This window comes from Bos taurus, chromosome 21 (assembly GCF_002263795.3).
Source record: "Bos taurus isolate L1 Dominette 01449 registration number 42190680 breed Hereford chromosome 21, ARS-UCD2.0, whole genome shotgun sequence".
Taxonomy (NCBI): domain Eukaryota; kingdom Metazoa; phylum Chordata; class Mammalia; order Artiodactyla; family Bovidae; genus Bos; species Bos taurus.
The window spans coordinates 35,018,529-35,040,684 of record NC_037348.1 but is presented as its reverse complement, the minus strand read 5'-3'; the positions used below and the strand labels follow the sequence as shown (position 1 = coordinate 35,040,684).

The following is a 22,156-nucleotide window of genomic DNA, read 5'->3' as shown; positions in this document are numbered from 1 at the left end:
TATAATTTCATTCCTATGTGGAATATTTGAGTTAAATTAAAAAAAAATAATAAATGAACAAATCAAACAAAATGAAAACAAACACAAAGAACAGAGTGGTGGTTACCAGTGAGGACGGTAAAATGGATAAAGGGGGTCATCTGTATGGTGACAGATGCAAAGTAAACTTCCGATGATGAGCACACTGCCCTGTACACCGAAGCTGAAATATAATAGTGCGCATGTGAAACATGAATAAATACATGAGGAGGGAAGGAAAGAAAGAGCAAACACTTTTGGACACGTTCAGTTCAGTTCAGTCGCTCAGTCGTGTCCGACTCTTTGCGACCCCATGAATCGCAGCACACCAGGCCTCCCTGTCCATCACCAACTCCCGGAGTTCACTCAGACTCACGTCCATCGAGTCAGTGATGTCATCCAGCCATCTCATCCTCTGTCGTCCCCTTCTCCTCCTGCCCCCAATCCCTCCCAGCATCAGAGTCTTTTCCATTGAGTCAACTCTTCACATGAGATGGCTAAAGTACTGGAGTTTCAGCTTTAGCATCATTCCTTCCAAAGAAATCCCAGGGCTGATCTCCTTCAGAATGGACTGGATGGATCTCCTTGCAGTCCAAGGGACTCTCAAGAGTCTTCTCCAACACCACAGTTCAAAAGCATCAATTCTTCGGCACTCAGCCTTCTTCACAGTCCAACTCTCACATCCATACATGACCACAGGAAAAACCATAGCCTTGACTAGACGGACCTTTGTTGGCAAAGTAATGTCTCTGCTTTTCAATATGCTATCTAGGTTGGTCATAACCTTCCTTCCAAGGAGTAAGCGTCTTTTAATTTCATGGCTGCAGTCACCACCTGCAGTGATTTTGGAGCCCAAAAAAATAAAGTCTGACACTGTTTCCACTGTTTCCCCATCTATTTCCCATGAAGTGATGGGACTGGATGCCATGATCTTCGTTTTCTGAATGTTGAGCTTTAAGCCAACTTTTTCACTCTCCACTTTCATCAAGAGGTTTTTTAGTTCCTCTTCACTTTCTGCCACAAGGGTGGCGTCATCTGCATATCTGAGGTTTTTGATATTTCTCCTGGCAATCTTGATTCCAGCTTGTGTTTCTTCCAGTCTAGCGTTTCTCATGATGTACTCTGCATATAAGTTAAATAAACAGGGTGACAATATACAGCCTTGACGTACTCCTTTTCCTATTTGGAACCAGTCTGTTGTTCCATGTCCAGTTCTAACTGTAGATACTCGCTATCAAAAAGAGAAACAGTTGAATAAATTACAGCAGTGTGAGGTAGCCATTACAAATAGTATTTTCAAAGAATTTTTTATGACATGGGAAAGTATCCACAGTAGGATATAGTACTAAATACAGTATGGTCTCAACCCTGGTTTAGAAAAATATATACAGAAAAATTACCAGAACAAAATGTCCCATAAATGTAAATGTGGTTATCTCTAAGGAACTGAATATTACACAGTTTTATTGCCTTTTTATAGTAATATGTATTCTAAATTTTCTGTAGTAAGTTTTTTTTTTTAGCTTGTAATAATAAGATGTTTTCTTTTGTATTGTGGATTTAAGAAATGCTTTAGGAACTGCTCCACTGAAGTCTCCATTCCATACAGTTAATGCAGACTGTATTACTAACCTCAGATACAAGAACGTTCCCATGGAGAGCCAGTGTAACAGTAAGTCAGAGAACTGGCTCTGGAGCTGGGCTTCCTGGGTGAAAACTTAGCTCTGTCCTCACTTACTGTGTGATCCTTGGTGCATTGCTCACCCTCTCTCTGTCCATTGGTGCTCCCATCTATAAAAATAGGATCAATAATGTGCCGTCATGTAAGGTTGTTGTGAGGAACAGATTTTAGTAAGTGCATAGAGCATAGTAAGTATTCAGTCAACTGTTACTTTGCATTGGATTTAAAAGCTATTGCTATTTTTATACCTTATAGTTGTTTATTTTAAAGCTGGTAACAACATATTTTTTTATATAAACTATAGCAGAAGCATTCCCCTTTTTGCATTTTGTTGTTGACTTAATTCACTGAACTCTTGACACCACCTCTAGATGAGATAGTTGGCTGTATTAGACACAGACTAAATCCTTAGTCATTTGGCAAGTTTAGGATTTTAGGACCTAGTTAGATCATGTAACAGCATCAATCATGTGTCCAAGCTTCTGCTAAGCCATGGAGAAATCATTAGAAGGGTGATATATTTTTCCTGCTGTAAGTCAGCCAGCATTTTTGAGTGTCTCCTATATTCTGTGAATACAGAAGTGAGAAAGGCCCCTGCTTCAAGGATCTCACAGTAGATACCCAGCAATTACATGCATTATAATAAATGCACCATTTGAAATAGACAAAGTCTTATAATGTGTATTTTGGGGGCAACAATGATTTAGAGTGGGCTAGACATGACAAGTTTCCTAGGAAAGAGCTCTGAAGTGTATTGAAGCACACAGAAGTAAGTGGGAAGGCTAAGATGAGAAGCAGCGGAAGCAGTAAGCACAAAAGCATACAGGTAAAAGATGCATGATACATCTGTGAAAATTTAGGTAACTTGGCAAGGCATGGGATTGGAGATTGCTAGATAGGAGAAAAAATGAATGAGATTCTAAGAGATGAGCTGAAAGAGATCAGCAGGGCAGAGGTCTCATTTTTATCTTGGAATCAGTGAGAAGATGGTAACAAATTTGCCTTTTTAAAAATTTCAGTAGAAATGTGTGGAAGATGGATCAGAAAAGGTGTGGGGTTACCTAAGGAGAGAAGGCTGTTGCTGTAATTCCAAAGGCGAGAGGGACTGGATCAATATGCAAAGATAAGGAAGATAGCAAAGAGGGCTGAGAGTAGCAAGCTGGACAGCAAATGACCTTTAGCTGTGTGTGGTGAAAGCAAAGGAGAAATCCGGACTCAACTCCCAGATTTCTGATTTGAGGAGTACACTGGGCAGAATAGCGGGGTTACTGACTGAGCAGGGGACCCCAAAGGGAAAACAGGTGTGATAATGGGGTCAGGTGTAGACAACAAAATTCAAGACGACTTTGGGTGACTCACCTGGAGTTGCCTGGTAAGAAAACGTGGATCTGGAGTCTCAGCAGCACAACCTAGGAGGAAAGAAACAGCACAGAAATTTGGTCATTGAAGCTGTGAGCTGAGTAAACTTGTCCCAGGGAGAGTCTGCAGAAAGAGAAAGAGAAGAGGGCCAAGGACAGAACCCTGGGGTTATAGCATTCACAAGTCCTCAGAGGGAAGAGTAAGAGAGCAGGAGGAGGAAGGCTGAAGATTCAGGACACCTGGAGGAGGAAGATTCAAGATGTAGGGTATGATCAGCAGGGTCAAAGGGCGCCCTGGGGGAACTGATAATCTAGCCTGGAAGCCACTGCATCTACAGGTGAAGAAATGAGGTGGAAGAATTGCCCATGTCTGTACTTGACCAGTCACCTAAGGAGGTTAGAGACAGTTCTTAGGAAGTTGAGAGTGGAATTGACTTGAAGCTAGAGAAAGGCGATGGGACTTCACCAAGCCTGGAATACAGGTAGAATTGAAGCCAGGAGAGGACATTCAGCTGGGGTGATGAGACTTTTCAAATCCATCCTGTGGCTGAAAATAACTGAATGTCGATTTATTTATTGATAGTGGTCAGCAGTGTCATCACTGAATAATAAAGACAGCATTTGGCTCTCTTTTAGTTATAAGACCTGCTGGTTAAACAGTATCATATAAAACTGGGTGCAGTGTTGACCCGATATCTTGTACAAAGTTAAGGAAGTCGTGACAGGAAAGCACTATGGCTTATGCAGAGCAGACTCATTCAAGAAAAGTCTAACTTTGAGGGCATCACGAGGGTCAGTTTGATGGGAAAAAACTATCCAATATGGTTATATGCCCTCTTAAATTTTTGGTGCCTAGTGTTATTCACTCAGTTGTGTCCAACTCTTTGCGACCCCATGGACTGTAGCCCGTCAGGCTCCTATGTCCATGGAACTCTCCAGGCAAGAATACTGGAGTGGGTTGCCATTCCCTTCTCCAGGGGATTTTCCCGATCCAGGGATTGAACCTGGGTCTCCTGAATTACAAGCAGATTCTTTACCATCCGAGCCACCAGGGAAGCCCCCTACCAAATTTTTGGTAGCTAATTCTAAAAGTCCCTTTGGTTTAATGCAGCTGTTCCTGGCTATGCCCCACCCCATCTTTGCTCTAGCTTCTGGTTGCTGAGCTGTGGGCATGCAGAAGGAAGAAGGAAGGGAAGGAGAGTTTCTTGTGCCCCCTTCCCTACCCCTCTGCACCTTCAGTTCTTTTTCCATCTTCTCATTCCATCTCTTTGGCCTGTTCTTGCTAGGGAGCACCTGGCTTGCAATGCAGCTTAGGTGATAACTCTTCATTTACCAAAAAGAATATCTTTATGACAGAAACAGTCAAGTGTTACTTTGGGAAATAACTTGTCACAACCTGTCTATGCTGGTCTGCTCACAACTCTGTCATAGTGATGGTTTTCTGTGACTGATGCCATACCTGCAAAGAGGAAGGTAGAGAATAAGGAAAAGTCATTGGGAAACCAGGTTCTAGGGCTCATTATGTCACTTCCCTAGTGATTTGATCTCATGGAAGTCACCAGACCTCACCTAGCCTCAGCCTTCTCAGTAAAATTTTTGTGACAATCAAATGAGATAATATTCATAAAGATGCGTTCTGATTGCAAAATACTATTCAGCTATCAAGCAGTGGTGGAAGTGTTAGTCACTCAATTCTGTCTGACTCTTTGTGACCACATGACTATAGCCTGCCAGGCTTCTCTGTCCGTGGAGTTCTCCAGGCAAGAATACTGGAGTGGGTTGCCATTCCCTTCTCCAGGGGATCTGCTGGCCCAGGAATCGAACCCAGGTCTCATGCAGTTGCAGGCATTACCATCTGAGCCACCAGGGAAGCCCAGGGCTATAATCATAACCAGGATATGAAAGCAAAGGGAAACCAGATTTCTCCTCTTAAATCTGTTCTGAAGACCTCAGCCTTCCATTCCAACCCAGTATTTAATCAGTTTCTCCAGAGCCACATCTCTTCTGGTCCCTACTAATCTGTGCTGACGTATCTTGGCTCCTGTGGTGGGTGATGCATCTGAGTAGCAGTAAGTTAACTCCATTCTCCTCCCCTTAGTGCATGGTGGAAGCCCTTGAAATCCACCCCTAAAGAAGAAAAATGGAAAACAATTTACAAAGTGCTTCCTCAAGGCCAGGCACTTTCTTTGCCTGAGATCCTTTTCCACAAACCACAGGCTGTTCCCACAGAGGAGAAATTAGGAAGCCTTTGCAGTTGAGACCCATGGAAATTACATTTCTATTAAAAGCTGTCTGTGGCTCAATGTATCCATCCCAGATACAAAGTTAAATGATGTAATAAACTTATTCAAAGACATAAAGCTATTATATAAAGTGCCATTTAAATATCTTCCACTCGGTGTTAACAAAATACAGCTATAAATCTCCTTTGGTTGTAATTTTGCAAGTTGCTAGGTCTCAGTGGGTTACGCATCTGCCAGTTCTTCACTGCTGAATTCTCTTTTCTAGTCCTGACACGTGGGATGTCAGGGATGCATAACCATCTGAAATGTGATGATGTTTTCAACTTTCTCGGTGTCATCACTCATGAGTCTGGGAGTGCTAAGTCCCTTCCAGGACAGGTTGCCCTCAGTTTTCTACCTGCGGGCTCTGCGCAGGGCTGAGGCCCCGTATTTCATATACTTAAGATTAGAGGCAAAGAGGACCAACCAACCAGGCCATGGCTCGCGATTCAAGGTTGAGAACTGACATACCTCCTGTGAACTCTGACCCACAGCTTCTTGCATGGGGCCATACATTTAGGGAGGAAGGGGTAGAATGGAAGGGAAGAGTTGAAAGGAATACAGAGCATCATATCTAGGGACATTCAGGATCCCCAGTTTAACTGTAGTGATTCACTTAAACGCAGCTCAAGAGGAAATGCTCATACAATCTAGATAGTTCTCACTGAACTTGCCCCACTCTCTGAACTTGTTAGGATTTCCATCAGTTCCTAAATCCAGATGGACCCCATCCTTCTGAGCCCCCCCAGACAGAACAGAATGGAAAAGAGTGCTGTCAGCATCAGCGTGCAGAGAAGCCCTCAGCACTTGCCCAGGTCCTGCAGGCAGTGGGTATTCTTCCTCCAAGTGCATCGGTCAGACCAAGGCAGAAGGCGAGCCAATCCATTTCATAGACCCTCCAAGCCTTTCCAGAGTCTGACCCACCTTGCTTGCTTCCCAGGCGGCGCTAGTGGTAAAGAACCTGCCTGCCAATGCAGGAGACAGAAGAGACTTGGGTTCAATCCCTGGGTCGGGAAGATCCCCTGGAGGAGAGCATGGCAACCCACTCCAGCATTCTTGCCTGGAGAATCCCATGGACAGAGGAGCCTGGCGGGCTACACATGGGGGTGTGCAAAGAGTAGGACACGACTGAAGTGACTTAGCAGCACCCACGGAAGGGATACTGTCATCACAGGTCAGCCAAGTTCGTTTCTGATGCTTTTGCTGTCCTCTTTCAGGAAACAGCATCCTCCATTCAGCGGCTGACAGCGTGACCAGCGCCGTACAGAAAGCGAGCCAGGCCTTGAACGAGCGTGGGGAGCGGTTAGGCCGTGCGGAAGAGAAGACGGAGGACTTGAAGAACAGCGCCCAGCAGTTTGCGGAAACTGCACACAAGGTGGGTCTCTCCGCACAGCGGAGCACTCAGCTCTGGGTGGTCAGGGAGCTTCGGGGCCCAAAACTTTCTATCAGTATGTTTGCCATGCTGCTGCTGCTAAGTCACTTCAGGCATGTCCGACTCTGTGCGACCCCATAGACGGCAGCCCACCAGGCTCCTATGTCCCTGGGATTCTCGAGGTGAGAATACTGGAGTGGGTTGCCATTTCCTTCTCCAATGTTTGCCATGATGAGGTACAAAATCGAGCCTTTTTTCCCTTTTTTCGCCCCTGTGTACAATTTCCTTCTGCTACTTCATAAGTTGTGTGTGCAGTGGAAGAGTTCTTTTACGTATTTGGTTATCTCCTTTCTGCTGGCTTCGTCCCTGACTCTGACCCCATATCTTTGGGAATTGTGGACCATCTTTAGGTTCTACCCAGAAGTTTAAGGCTCTAGTTTCAGGGAACAGGATGTAGGTGGGGGTTGGGGGGTGGCAGGTCTCAGAATATCCCTCCTCTGTTGGCCAGGGCTTGAAAGAGGACTGTGGGCTCTTGTGCTTACTTTTCCACGCTGTTCCTTTCTGGTTATGAGCCTAGCATCCTGTGTTCTTATCTCTTTACCATATAAAAAGCAAACTCTGGTCCCAGGGCACCTCAGGGCTGGTGTCCCCTGCAGAGAGGCCTTGGACCTCTAAGGCTGATACAGAGCTGCCTGCAAAATTTCCACCTGCCTCCGGGTGCAGAGAATGACCTTTCCCACACACCCCAGGTATGCACATTCACACACGCACTGGAGATGATGCGCCTTTCAGAAAGGGAAGTTGTTATTGGCAGCCAGCTATCTAAGGCAGTCACAAACGACGGGAAAGAGAGGCCCTGTTGGTCAGGTGATAAAGAGGATTTATAACTGTTCTTGTGCTTTGGATCAAAGGGCAGTTCTTTTCTGGCTGGTGATTTGAATTTAGGTTTCCAGAAACGTCTGCTGATAATGGTTAGCGTGTCAGAGACATGATCTGGCCATTCAAGATAGGATTTTCAGGTGACCTTTAGGGGAAGAAAAAAATGAATTTGCTTCAAAGGAAAAGCCCACTTTTGCTGAGAAAACAGAAATGGACAACCTGAAAGTAACAGGAACTGTCTCCCCAGCTGAGCTGGGCAGGCCCCTTCCCAAAGCTTAAGCCCAGGCCCCACCGTGGATCCAGATCCATGTGGCTGCATCTCGCCTTCCCTTGCAGCCCCTTCGCACAGACCCGTCTTGTGGTGTCACGACAGCGTCATACTGTGCTGCAGCCCTGCTGGGGGCCAGAGCCTGGTTTGTCACGGCTGTCACAGAGGAAACAAGCTCAGAATTATGGTTCCCTTCCCCCCTTCTGCAGCCTTCATAATAGAGAAATGATGATGGAGTGGAGAAGCTAGAATTTCCCACCCAACTGCATTTATAGCAACAGCAACTGTAGTGATTTAAGGGAGGGAAGGGCAGTGAAGGTCTGGGAACACGTAAACAGTGTTGATTTCAAGGCTAAAGGGAATTATTTTTTAATTGTCTTCAACTGTGGGAAGGGGGTGACATTGTAGCACTTCTCTCATCTTGTCCTACAGAAAAGAACACTCAACAGTGCACTGACAACATTCTGCTAAAACAAGAGTTAAGGTTACTGATTAGACAATGAACCAGGTTACCAAGGAAGTCTGTGAAATCGCTCTTCCTAACGCAGAGTAGAGAATACCTGGAGGTCATCCATGTCAGTACCAACCTCAGAGAACGTCATGCAGACCTGGGGTTGGATAACCTAAGCAGACGGCCAGAATTCTTGGCCCTGCTCACTGGGTTTCCCTGATACTGTGGCCGAGTGAGCTAGGTGGTTGGTTGGGAAGGCAGTATGGTATGTGGTTAACATCTGCTGTTTACCACCTCAGTGGCCTTGGGCAGGGACTTAATTTCTTTAAGCCCCTGTTTCCTCATCATTAAGGACTGCTACCTAATAATAGTGCTTTCTCCTAAAGTGTTGAGAGAATTGAATGCATTCAAACCTATAAATCAGTTAGCACAGTACCTGGTGCATATACATCTTAATTGATATTAATTATAATTGTTTCCATAAGAAATGGTTTCTGCTGAGCCTGCTCTAATCCATTTTCGCATGGTGAGCACTGTCGGGGGGGTGGAGAAATGTGACTGAGGACCCCAGCACAGGGATGGGGAGGGACCGATGGTGAAGATCTGTGCCCTCCAGTGTGGGGTGGGAGGGCCTCCTGCTGAATGCCAACACTTTCTAAACACAGAGCAGCCCTTAAGAAGGGGACCTGTCAGACAGAAACTGATTAGACCACCAAAGGCACCTGGGTCTCTGGCTTTGACCACTGGGAGGACTGCGCCAGCTAGTTACCTGCTTCCGTGGAGAAGACGCAGGAGGGGGGCAGTCTCCACTTACTTTGGTTTCCCCTTCTGTGAGTGGCGTAAGGGTGGGGGCACTGCTGGTGTCTGTCAGTGTGCTTGAGGGAGTGTTGAGAGAGACTATGATAACCAGACTTGCAGTTTTCTAAAACTGGGGATGTGCGCTGATGAATCACCGGCATTGGCAGTATTCCTAACGAGGAGGTTGACCTCCTTAGATAAGGTGTGGCTATTTTCCAGGGACTAGGACTCCTGATTTGTCCCATGGCGTAGGCTGATCATGAAGATGTCATTTTGCTGGCCGAGGCTCCTCCAGGCCTGCTGGTGAGGAGAGTTCAGAGGTGGAACCCAGGCCTTCCACCACCCCAAACGTGGCTGTGTTGACTCAGAAAGGATAGGCTGTGTTTAGAAGTCAGGACACAGTGCTCATGTCAGAGCCCTGACAAGAAAGGCAGTTCTGGGTGAGCATTCCTCTGGGCTCCCTGATTGAACAAGGACATGCCACCTTGGCTGGAGAGGAGGGCACGCTTTCTGGACAGATTGCAATAGAAGAGCATCTCTGGCTTTTTCGGCTTACCCAGGTACATTAGACCGTGGATCACTTTTGCAGGACCCTGCCATCAAGATACGTGGGTGTTCGTCTCCTGTAGAGATGATGGAAATGCTTCTGGACCCCTCTCTTCCCCCAGCTCTGTTCAGCCTGGCTTGGGGAAGTGTGGTTGCTTCCTGAGCTATGAGCTTGGCACAGCCTCAGACCTTAGGAAAGTCCAGCTCAGCCACAAAGCAGGCCTGGTCACTCTCTGCCACTTCAAAAAGCACAGCGGTGCAGTGTGTGCAGGGCTTTGATGCCCGCCTCGGCTGGTGAGTCAGCAGGCGAGAGCGGTACCCACACCTAGGCATCCTCAGATGACATTTCCCGCAGAAAAGAACAGTGATCTGCCCTGTTCTGCACAAGCCCACATTTGTGGGGGAGCGAGTGGCATTTCCCTCCCTGGCAGGGAATGATGCCTCTGTCCCTACTCCAGTCATCTGCTCCCTGCGCATCTGAGCCAGAAGGGACCTCAAGAGTCCAGGCCTCTTAAAGAATCCCCCTGTATGGGCTTCCCTGGGGGCTCAGGTGGTAAAGAATCTGCCTGCAATACAGGACATCCGGGTTCAATCCCCAGGAGAAGGGAATGGCTACCCATTCCAGTATTCTTGCCTGGAGAATCCCATGGACAGAGGAGCCTGGTGGGCTACAGTTCATGGGATTGCAAAGAGTTGGACATGACTGAGGGACTAACACTTTGACTTTATGAGTAACAATATTTTCTACTATTATTACTATTATCATTATTATTTAGATGGAGTCATTTACACAGCTTTGAAAGAGAAAGCTTTCCATGAGACAAGAAAACAGAATATAGCAAAAGGACATTTTTAACTTACTCTCTACATTAATTCATAAGCATTTGAGTTGGAGATATTTATAGACACGGGCTTCCCTTGTGGCTCAGCTGGTAAAGAATTCTCCTGCAACACGGGAGACCTGGGTTCGATCCCCAGGTTGGAAAGATCCCCTGGAGAAGGGAAAGGCTACCCACTCCAGTATCCTGGCCTGGAGAATCCCATGGACTGTATAGTTCATGGGGTTGCAAAGAGCTGGACACGACTGAGTGACTTCACTTTTCACGTTCATAGACCCGAGGGAAACTGAGGGACAGAGCGCTTGTGACTTTAGCGCTAAAGGTCATAAACACATCTGTGCTTATGGAAAGCACCTGCCTTCCATATTCTAAAGTTTCTAACTCCCAGGAAATTAAAGAAAAAAACCCAAATGAGGTAGAATGGAAGTGATGCCACTTTCTGCAGAAATATCTCACATAGCAAAACGTCCAAACCAGCTGTATTTCTGTGAAACTGAGCACGCCCCACCCGGCTGGGGCTCCCCTTAGCGCCAACCCCAGCTGCACGGGAGAGGTAACCGGGCTGGTGTGAATAGCAGCACGCTCGCTGCTGAGGATGGATGGATGAGTAAATTGGCACAAGCCCATTAGCTGAAGGTTAATAGCTCAGTGAACAGCAAGACAGCAGCTCTGATCAAATATTTATGGTTGGTTTTCATTATGCACAACACTTAACGGCTCTGTGTTGATTTGAATGATTTGCGTTGCTAAATAATGTATTAAAACTAGAGACAGAGCAAGAAGTGGACACCTTACAGTGGAGGGGCTCGGAAGGTGGCTGGGAAGTGGGACGGATCAGAAGAAGAGTCCTGGGTTTGCCATTTCTATCCACCATATTTCCTGGACTATCAACTCGTGGAGGTCAGGAGTTAGGAGCCTCTGCCATCTTCTTGGCAAAAACCCACAACACTTAGCACGGCAGTCTGGACACACTCAGGGCTTCACAAACACTGGTGGTTGATGTGCTGTTGGTATCAGCACTGCAAAAGGTCCCTAGGGGCTTCACTTAGGCTGGCTTCACCAGACACAAGTACCTGAAGTAGAGAGTGTGGGTTAGTTGCTCAGTAGTGTCCAACTCTTTGCCATCCCATGGACTGTAGCTCACCAGGCTCCTCTGTCCATGGGATGCTCCAGGCAAAAATACTGCAGTGGGTTGCCATTCCCTTCTCCAGGGGATTGTCCCGATCCAGGGATCGAATGTCAGTCTCCCGCATTGCAGGCAGACACTTTACCATCTGAGCCACCAGGGAAGCCCCCAGGTAGAGGTTAATTTAACAATGTAACTACCTCCAGTCCAGCTCCAACCTCAGGGATCAATCCCTAATATCAAACTCTGTAGCCACCCAAGGAATCACAATTCAGCCTCTATCCTGCCTCCTGCTTCACATCAGTGTACCGGCTCCTTGGAAAGGATCTGGCTAAGGAAGGCAGTGTCAGACTTAATTTTATGTTTTGTACCTGCATACATTTCCTTAAATACACCATCATGGGCTCCAGCTGGGCTTGGGAAACTATTTAATGATACAGTGGTATTTGGTGTTTCCATTTATAAAGATCTAACATTTCAATGAAGCACATTTTTCACATACCAGAGGGAGCAGCAAGTCAAGGTTTGAATTTGATCTATTGTTCGGTCCTGGTTGGTTACGCAGTCTTAATTGTCAAGTGCCTTGAACCTGGTTGAACGTCCAGGATATTACGTGGATTATTGCAGATTGTTTCTCTAAAGTTGGTGATTTGTAATACTTTGAGATGTCAGTAAATACTTAAAACTGAAGAGAGGTCTTCCTGGATAACTAGTAGCCTGGAAGCCCAGACGCCTTTGTTGCTATGCTAGGGTGGGCCGCTCATTCTGCCTGTCCTTTGCCTCTTCCGGTTGTTCCTTCAGTGGCAGGAAGGAATACCATAGAGCACCACCCGCCCTGGACACCTGCGCCAACAAGCCCACTGTGGGAGGAGTAAAAGCACAGTGCTCGGTGGGCTGTGTAGGGAGTGTTACGTGTTTCCTTGGCACCCCTGTGAACAGCAGTGGTGATCTGCCACAGCAAATAAAATGTTGGTGCTGCTGCTCAGCGTGGATTTGGGAAAAAAGCAACCAGTGAACTCTCCCCACTGCTGATAACATCTCACATTTGTCCCTTTCTCTCCTTAGCTTGCCATGAAGCACAAATGTTGAGAAACTGCCTCTCCCAGAGACCTCTTAAGAGAAACTGAAGTTTGTTCAGCAGTTTTTACAAGAAACTCCGGACCTCCGCTTGCTTCTCCAGCCCTCAACCCCCACCAAAATATGGACATTTAGATTGTTTTTCCTTTTCAGATGTTAATATGAGAGAAAAGATGGTGTGTTTATATTAATACATTTCCCTAATAATCTTGCTAAGAAATGCTGCATAGTATCAGCTTCATTTTTTTCTGACTGTGTGTATGCGTGTGTTCGTATGTGTGTTTTTTTTAAGGGTTTTTTTTGGTAGTTTGAATATGAAATTTGGACCAAATAATATATTGAGCTAGGTCTAAGCTGTATTTTTTTTTTTCCTGATATTAAGCAGGAAGACATTTTAATGTGACATCAGATGCTATTGTTCCTGGCTGGAAATAAAAGTCAAGCAGGTTGGTTTCACTCAGGCTCTTAGCTACTCTTAATTTGAAGGTTAAGATTCTATATCCTGAGACATAAATCTGTATTATGGAAAACAATTGGATTTATCAGGAGAAACAGCAGTCTTTGATTTTGCTTTTTGTGTGGTAATTTTCTGCATGAGCCATCACCAGCATTCAAAAAAACAAATAATCACAGATAGAAATCTACTTTCTGAGCTACAGTTTAAATTCTTCCACTACTTGTTTCCAGGCTGATTATTTAGAATTACCGTATGAATGATAAAAAATTGAGATTAAAGACCTAAGTAAAAGCCTATTTAAAAACTAATGTGAATTCATGAACATTTCTTTGTCATTGTCCCAAATTATGGTAGCGGGTTTTGAAAAGAGCTTGGATTTTTATCAAGAATTGATTTGTCCAGATAAAGTTCTGTGTAAATGATAATGTGAAAAGATAATACATTTAAAGTCTTTTTTCTTTTCACAAAGACATACCTGTTTAGAGACACCCTCATGATGTCCTTAGGAAATGGCCTTCAGTTCTCAGTATCTGATTTTTGGAGGCTTTGATGTTGTTACTGCTATTTATTTAATGTAATTTGAAAGTGCAAGCTTCTTGACAAATTGCATTTCATGGCAATTGCAACTTGCCTCATCTGACATAGAACAGTATAGTCTTGAAGCCTTTACATTGCAGTCAGAATGAATGAAGTTGGTTCATTACAGCCCCTGATTTTGTATCACTCAACATGGACCCAGATTTTCAATCTGAGAGTTCGGTTTCTTAGAGGGTTAAAATGCTAAATATAAAAGCTGTGCTTTGTCTTTCTGAAACAAGGAAGCAAGCTGCACATCCCAGATACATTCTCAGCCTCCCGCTGTGATGCATTGATTTTTAAGCTGCCTGGATCATCAGGACCCTTTCTATTCCTTCCTACCTATTGAGCCGACTGAGGCCATGTGTATTATAGCTTCTACATAGCAGCACAGGATGACTTTGGGATTATTTATGCTGATTTAAATAGCTTAAATTCTCCTGCTAAAGCTTTCCCAGGGAGATAGAAAATTAGGCTATTGGTGGGGGAAATGATCTTAGTCAGTATGTGTCAAAAGGGAGATGAGATTTGCCAGAGAAGAATTTCTGAATCCTCTTAGAGAGATGATCCAGTTCAAGGAAACTCTCTGTAGAATTTATAGGGTAAACTATATAAGTTTACTATAATATTTTGTACTTTTCTTTTGGTGTCTTAAAACTTAAAAGCAGCAAGGAACTTATTATCTGGTGAGTACTATTAGAAGCATTTATAATTTCTAAGAAAAGCTGAAAATATCACACCAAATAGGTTTTCTTTGCAGACCTCCATTTAGTAAAAGCATGCGTGGGCACACATATACATCTTCCCAAATTGAATCCTAGCTTCAGAGATAGATAGTTGATATAAATAATTAGAAGAGTAAATCTCAAACCCCTGACAATCAGCCAAACGCAAAAATAAAATTTGTTGCCAAGTATTTTTTGTGAAGCTGCTTCTAAAGTAGCAGAGGGTGAGGTCATAAGCATACTGTGAAATGTGAGATTTTTTTTTTCCCTCTCTGGTAAACTTGTGAGAGTTATCCTTCATAAACATAAGTAGTCCACATCTTCCCCTCTTTGCTCACTCTCTGTTTATCCTTTTAAACTTCAGTCTTTTGGAAGACATCCTGATTGGAAGAAAGTCTATCTGCACCATTACTAGCTTCCTCCATTGATTTGCCTCCAGGCTGTGGTCATGCCCTTGACCTCCCTGTGTCCAAGTCCTGCCTAGGCCTCCACCCGCAGAGAGGGCCCCAGTCCCTTCTAGACCTCCTGACTTTGCAGAAAAGCAAGCCTTGTGATGATACACATGAGGTTCTTTGGGATACTTTTGTAGAAGGTGCTTCAATACAAAGTATTAATACAATCTAACCTAGAGGAAATTGCTAAAATGACTCACATTATGTGGTACCGATTCATTTGGGACCAATTCAGCGGCTTGCTAAAAGACATTTAATTTCTTTGTTTCGTTTCTGCACCTCACCACTGAGTTTTGGAAATACATTTCTGTGAAGGATTTCTTAGACTGTACTGACAACCAATAAAGAAGAGAGTCTTCCCAGTGTTCTCACTTCTTCCTGGATGTAGCTGGAGTATTCCTCCCTAGTACCGTTAGATACCTATGTACAGGAAGTAGTGATTCAGGTTAATGTTTCATATTAACGAATGTATTTGTAAAATGTAACAAGAGCAGTAGTTAACTTTTTCTAAGCTCTGAAAAAAAAAAATAAAGATTATGTGTTAGACTTAAAATTTCAGTGAAATCTGTCTTAATACTACTTTTGTGGCTAACAATTGTGCATTTATGTAAAAATACTTATACAGAATGCCCTCAATAAACAATATTAAAGATAGGTTTCGCTTTCAGTTTTTAGAATTGTAACACTGCTGATGTCTGTTGTACAGTTACTAATTCTTCAGAAGTTCTCTAAGATGTCACACATAATTTTTGTTCCTTTCAGAGATGAGTAACACACCTGCTCTGTGATTCATTATTACAGCAAACTCTAATTTTGTCATTAAATATTTTAACTGTGATGAAAGTTTGTTTCTCTCAGTTATTTGGGAAATCTCTAAAACACTACCAGATAGGTAAGCATCATCGCATTTTTGATGCTCATGGGAAGATCTTGCATGCCTCCAGGAGACTAAGAACTGGGATTAGCATGCAGATAACATTTCCTCTGGTCATTCCAATGGGAGAACTTGAAATGTAAAAAAAGACTAAAGAGCTAACTAGCTCTAATTACATAATAAGCTTCTATCCAGTAAGAGTTAAGGTCTTTTATTTCTTCTCATGGGCAAGCAGTTAAGTAGATTAAATGCTTTCTGCTGATATTAGTGATGTGCTCAAGTCCATATTACCGCATGTGGCCTCATTCAGCAGACTATTTTCATGTCCTTTTAAATTGGAAAGACCTGATCAAATTATGTCAGTTTATTTTTATGCAAAAGCAAATGCAGCTTATGACATCACCCCATTTGTTTTCAAGGGACGTGACTTTGGTGACGGCTGGTTTGGCATAGACACTCAGTGCAGCAGGCGGACTGAAATATTTCCTAGGAGAACCGCAGGTGGAAGAGAACGGCTACCACCTCCACTCTCGAGAGAAAAAAGGGATAGAGAGATAGTTTGGCTAGACAATGACCTGGCTGTAAGTTATAATTAGGTATTTAAAGGCACTGTTCTTGTGAACTAATTATAAACCCACTTACTTGTAAAGATGATCTTTACTCTTAATATAATTTTTGTTAGCAGTTATACCACAACTGACTCAAATTTTACGGGAGAATTAATACAAGTATCTTTTTAAAATCAATAATGCCTTTCCTCCTTGCTGTCAATGAGAACACACTTAGGAAAAACGACAGTTGTTCTTTGAATAATGGGTTTGAGTTGCCCAGGTTCATATATATGTGGTTTTTTGTTTTTTTTTTTAACAGTTGCATAGTACAGTACTACAAGGGGCTTCCCAAGTGGCTCAGTGGTAAGAGATTCCACCTGCCAATGCAGGAGATGCAGGTTCGATCCCTGGGGCAGGAAGATCCCCTGGACTAGGAAATGGCAACACACTCCAGTATTCTTGCCTGGGAAATGCCATGGACAGAGGAGCCTGGTGGGCTACGGGCTTGCAACAGAATTGGGCACTACTTAGCAACTAAGTTGGGCACTACTTAGCAACTAAACAACAGTACTACGAGATCCACAACTGACTGAATCCAGATTTAACCAACCACATGTGTGTCAAGTGATGGGCACACTGTAAAGTTATAGGCAGATTTTTTATTATTTGGGAAGTGGTGCTGACCCTTGCATTGTTCAACTGTGTTGATTTATCAATCATCATCTGCCTAAGCAAACAGATTGAGGGCAGGGTGAGGCAGAGAGAAGAGGGAGGAGAAACATACCAGAAACAAATGTCTAACGAGTGCAAATGCCTCCACATGATCCCCTGATGGCATTCACTCGGTGTGCCTCTTCCCCTGGAGGCACCCAGGGCAAACCTGGGCGGTAGTGGAACGTAAGTATGCACATCCACATACGTATGCACACACCTGGCATTAGAAACGATCGTGCAGCCCAGTTTTCACTGTGGCGTCTTTCACAATAGCCAAGATGTGGGAGCAGCCTAGATAGATGTCCATTACCAGAGGGATGGATAAAGAAGATGTGGTACGTGTACAATGGAATATTGAGTGAGTGAGTGAAGTCGCTTAGTCGTGTCCAACTCTTTGTGACTCTGTGGACTGTAGCCTACCAGGTTCCCCCGTCCATGGGATTTTCCAGGCAAGAATACTAGAGTGGGTTGCCATTTCCTTCTCCAGGAGATTTTCCCAACCCAGGGATTGAACCTGGGTCTCCCACATTGTCAGTTCAGTCACTTAGTCGTGTCTGACTCTTTGCAACCCATGAATCGCAGCATGCCAGGCCTCCCTGTCCATCACCAACTGCCGGAGTCTACCCAAACCTATGTCCATTGAGTTGGTGATGCCATCCAACCATCTCATCTTCTGTCATCCCCTTCACAGATGCTTTACCATCTGAGCCACCAGGGAAGTCTAACAATGGAATATTACTCAGCCATAAAAGAGAACAAAGTAAGGCCATTTACAGAAATGAAACGTGGATGGACCTAGAGATTACCATATTAAGTGAAGTCAGTCCAACAAAGAAAGACAAATATGAGATGGTATCACTCATTTGGAATCTAATCTTTAAAAATGATGCAAATGAGCTTATTAGCAAAACTGAACCAGACTTACAAAAATCAAAAACAAACATGGTTACTAAAGGGGAAACGTGGGAGACGGGAGGGATAAATCCGGAGGTTTGGATTAACATACACATACTACTATCAATATATATGGTAGATAACCAACAAGGACCTCATGTATGGCACAGGGAACTCTACTCAATATTCTGTGATACACTATATGAGAACAGAATCTGAGAAAGAATGAATATGTGTATGACTAAATCACTTTGCTATATACCTAAAATGAAGACACCATTGTGAATCAGCTATACTCCAATAGAAGTTTTTTAAAAAGAGCTGAGCTGCCCTGCTACAGTTCCCCGAAGTCCCTTAGCGAGCCCTTCTTGCCCATCTGGACATAGCTTGGCAGGAGTCAATATTTCCAGGGATCAGTGAAACTTGAAAGTCCCCCAGGTGGGCCATGATCAGAGCATGAGAAATACAAAGACAGATGTCGAAAACGAACACATCCCACCCACAAGGTAAGTCTTACTTTATTTCTCTAAACATGAGTGTGCTAACAGCTGTCTTTTAACAAGAGCATACAGAAGATGGATTTCCTTTTGGTTTCTTTATGAAAATCCAGCAAGTGTCCGTACACATAAAATAACTTTGTCCAGCCAGAGCCAGTCTGATGCAACTGATGTCTGCTTAGACATGACCCCTCTCACCATTCCTGGCCCTTCGTCTTGCTTACCAAACCTTCTCAAATTCTGCTTTAAGCTAACCCCTCTTAAGGTGCAACCTGTACTACAGTGCTGGTTTATAGGCGTGTAGGGGAGTTCCTCCCTCCAGGCTTCATGTCACAGTTACCTGGGGAGATTATCAAAAATGTATACATTTTATTCCCAAATTTGCCTTCTTGGTGCTCCTAGGCATCTTGTCTTTTGCAAAGAAAATAAAGTGGCTCCAGCAGACTGGGAGAGTAGGGTGCCTTGCTTCCCCAGACACTTGCTAGATTTAAACCAGCAAATTAAAGCTGTCAAGGAAATTAAACATACCGTGCATTTAAGCTCGATTACTGCCACAGTGTAACCTTCTGCCTTGACCCCCATTATATTTTCTCCCTTGAGCCTCATCTGGAGCCTCAGGATTTCCTGAGTCGTATTTTAACTTCCCAAACCACCACCCCCGACCCCTGCCCGCCCCGAGCCCTGAAGTTTTCTGCCACATTTTCTTCTTTCTGCTGATGAGTCATTGCAGGCCTTCAGGGGGCTGTTTTGATGGCCAGTGTCCCACTGGGCACTGCTGGAGGTAGGCTGGTGGGGCAAAGCTGCCTCCCACAGGAACCGAGGCAGAGCCGACAGATTCTAAAGTGACCACTGAGGTGTATTGTCTCTGCCCTCTCACATTGTCAGGCATTTTAAATGCTATGGATTCTCTCAGACGGAGTGGAGGTGTTTCTGTGAAACACATTCTCAAAGATGCCTGTTTCAATGGGGCTATCACACACTCATACCCAGACGTGTCAGAGGCTGGACAGGAATCACTTTTCCTACAAGTCCCGGGTCACTTGTCAACACTGAACAGAATCCTTTGTCCTGTGACAGCATACCCCAATCCCTTTGCTACTCTTGTCAGATGACACAGAAAGAAAGAAAATGAGCCCATGAGTCCTCAGCTTTACCCTGAGAGCTAAAACACGGCTTGGATGATTCCATTTCTGAAGAAAATTTCTATTATATGCTCTGATCATGGGCACCAAATTCTGTTTAATTATAAGACCACATTCTCAGTAACTGAAACCTGAAGCTTTCTGTTAGCTTTTCTTTAAGCCAATCCTTTCTTTTACTGCCCCAGCAAAGAGAATCTGGTTCCTACTATCAAACATGCTTTGTTTATTCACGGTACAGCAGCTTCCTTCAAGGAGTTTTGCTTTTTTCAGACCTGGAGTTAGTGACGGATACAGTATGGAAATAGCCTCATTTGGACAGAAAGAAACTGTGGGAAAGGACAGTTGAGCTGTGTTCCACCCGACGCCCCGGGGGAGGAAAAGTAAAACACGCCTTCAACAGGAGAAGACATGGGCAGGGCGCCCCCTTGTGGTGGTGTACCGGGAGCAGCATTGCCCTGTGGTCCTGCCCTGAGTTCGGGGAAAATTCCATGGACAGAGGAGCCTGGTAGGCTGCAGTCCATGTGATCGCTAAGAGTTGGACACAACTGAGCGACTTCACTTTCACTTTTCACTTTCATGCACTGGAGAAGAAAATGGCAACCCACTCCAGTGTTCTTGCCTGGAGAATCCCAGGGACGGGGGAGCCTGGTGGGCTGCCGTCTATGGGGTCTCACAGAGTCGGACACAACTGAAGCGACTTAGAAGCAGTAGCAGCAGCAGCTCACCAGTGGACAGTCTTGGGCAAGTTATTGACTCTCTCTGTGTCTGTTTTCTTAGCTTTAAAATGGGAGTGGCTATCTACAGGTTATCATAAAGATTCATTGAAATAACGAGTGTAAAGCCTTTAGCTTCGTGCTTGGCACATAAGGCTCCATGTATGTCAGCTCATCTATAAGCTAGTCTCTGTGATGGATCCAAAATAAAACAGTAAACCTTGCAGGCTGGTGACATCTGTCAGACCACGCTGCTGGCTAGAAGAATGGATGTGTTTTTCTTAAATCCATGTTGGCACAGGGGCAGACATTCTGTGCATCTTTGGTCATTTTTATGATCTATGGACATAGATCCCTTGACATTTCATGTACCCCAGCCTGGGGATAAAGGAGAGGCCTCTGGCCTAAAGGCACCCAGGGATGACCATTTTCCGGAGGAAATTTCCAAAAAGACTAAATTCACGAGAAAGCAGACTGAGAGATATTGGCTTTAGTGTCTGCATCATCAACTACAGGAATGGAAACGAGTGATTTTATGGTCTGGGCGATTATCTGATGTGTCCTTTAAGCAGAAATTCATTCCACTCTTTAAAAAGAAGTTCAAGGTTGGCCTACATATGTACAGCATTTCTTTTCTGGAAACATCTTTTGACATTCAGCTAAAAGAAGGAAGGAAGGCCCCAGAAAAACTACGTCAGCGTTCCGTTTCCCCACTGTTGTCATGGTGCTGTTGTTTATGATGTCCAAGCAAAGCCAGCATTTGTAAAGGACTGTCCAGACAAGAAGGATCAGGCTAGTAATAACAGTGGATCTGCCCCACCCCAAATCCCAAACTTTAGTTTTCTAAAAATTGCACTATGCATTATTTTTTTTAAACATACTATAGGCCATGCATATTTCTTCTTAAAATCCCTCCTAGCAGAGAGCTTCCCAGTTTTGTCATTAGCTTTTTGTCCTTAGGCAAAGTACCTAATTTTTCTGTGTCTGGTCTTTCATTTTTCAAAGGAAAATAATCTACACCCTGGCTGCCTCGGAGTCTCGGTAAGTAAAATGGGATGCGTGGACCTCAAAAGAGCACTGGGAAGTGCCAAACGCTAAAGAAGTGTGGGTTGCTTACTGAAACCTTGATTTTCAGCTGTTCCCACCCAGCATCGAAGGGATTCCTTTATATCTCACCCCTGTTTCTTCTACGGGCCCATCCTTATCATACTAGACGGTGCCATCACCCCCTCTACCCTCTCGTCCAAGGAAAAAAATTCCCCACAGACAGTTGGAGGCTGCTTGCCATCTGGGAGGTGAAGCAAAGGCAGGAGGAAGAGATGGTCCCAAAGTGCTCAGGGAAGGGGACAGCCAGGCTTAGAGGCAACCATGAGGGAAAGGACTCAGAGAGCATTTCCAGGACCTGAAGAGAGCACTCCTGGTCAAGCCTCTGGATGCAGTTCATCCGAGGACCACAGGTACCTCTCAATGTGCAGAAACTAAATATATACTAACTCTCAATATAGAAACTGCTCTCCACCCACCTGGGAAGACTCATAAAAATAATGAAACACACTCTGTTCAGGGCCGAGGATGAGCTAGAGGCATGTCCATGTCCTTACTGTGTCTGGGTGTCCTAGCGTAAGACAGAGGACCACAGAAATGGTCCAGGTCTTAGGATTTCATGAGTCAATGTGAGCACAACGACAGTTATTCTAGAAAGGCAGGATACTGATTACAGGATGCAATCTGAGGATGTTCCTTCAGACACAGGGATGCCTGGACACTCCAGCTCCACTCACTGCTGTTGTTCAGTCGCTCAGCTGTGTCTGACTGCGACCGCTTGGATTGTAGCGTGCCAGACTTCCCTGTCCCTGGTCCACTCGC

General features: G+C 44.5%; 1 protein-coding gene across 7 annotated transcripts in view; it reads left to right on the top strand.

Moving 5' to 3' along the window:
- Positions 1-15,748, top strand: part of STXBP6 (syntaxin binding protein 6) — a 281,001-nt gene extending 265,253 nt beyond the window's left edge. For 6 of the 7 annotated variants that reach the window (XM_059879122.1, XM_005221969.4, XM_005221968.5 and 3 more), the window contains 2 exons: positions 6,557-6,714; positions 12,684-15,748. In XM_059879122.1, coding sequence (XP_059735105.1) covers positions 6,557-6,714; positions 12,684-12,707 — 182 coding nt within the window. In that variant the 3' untranslated portion in view covers positions 12,708-15,748. 7 annotated transcript variants of the gene reach the window in all.
- Positions 15,749-22,156: the final 6,408 nt, after the last annotated feature.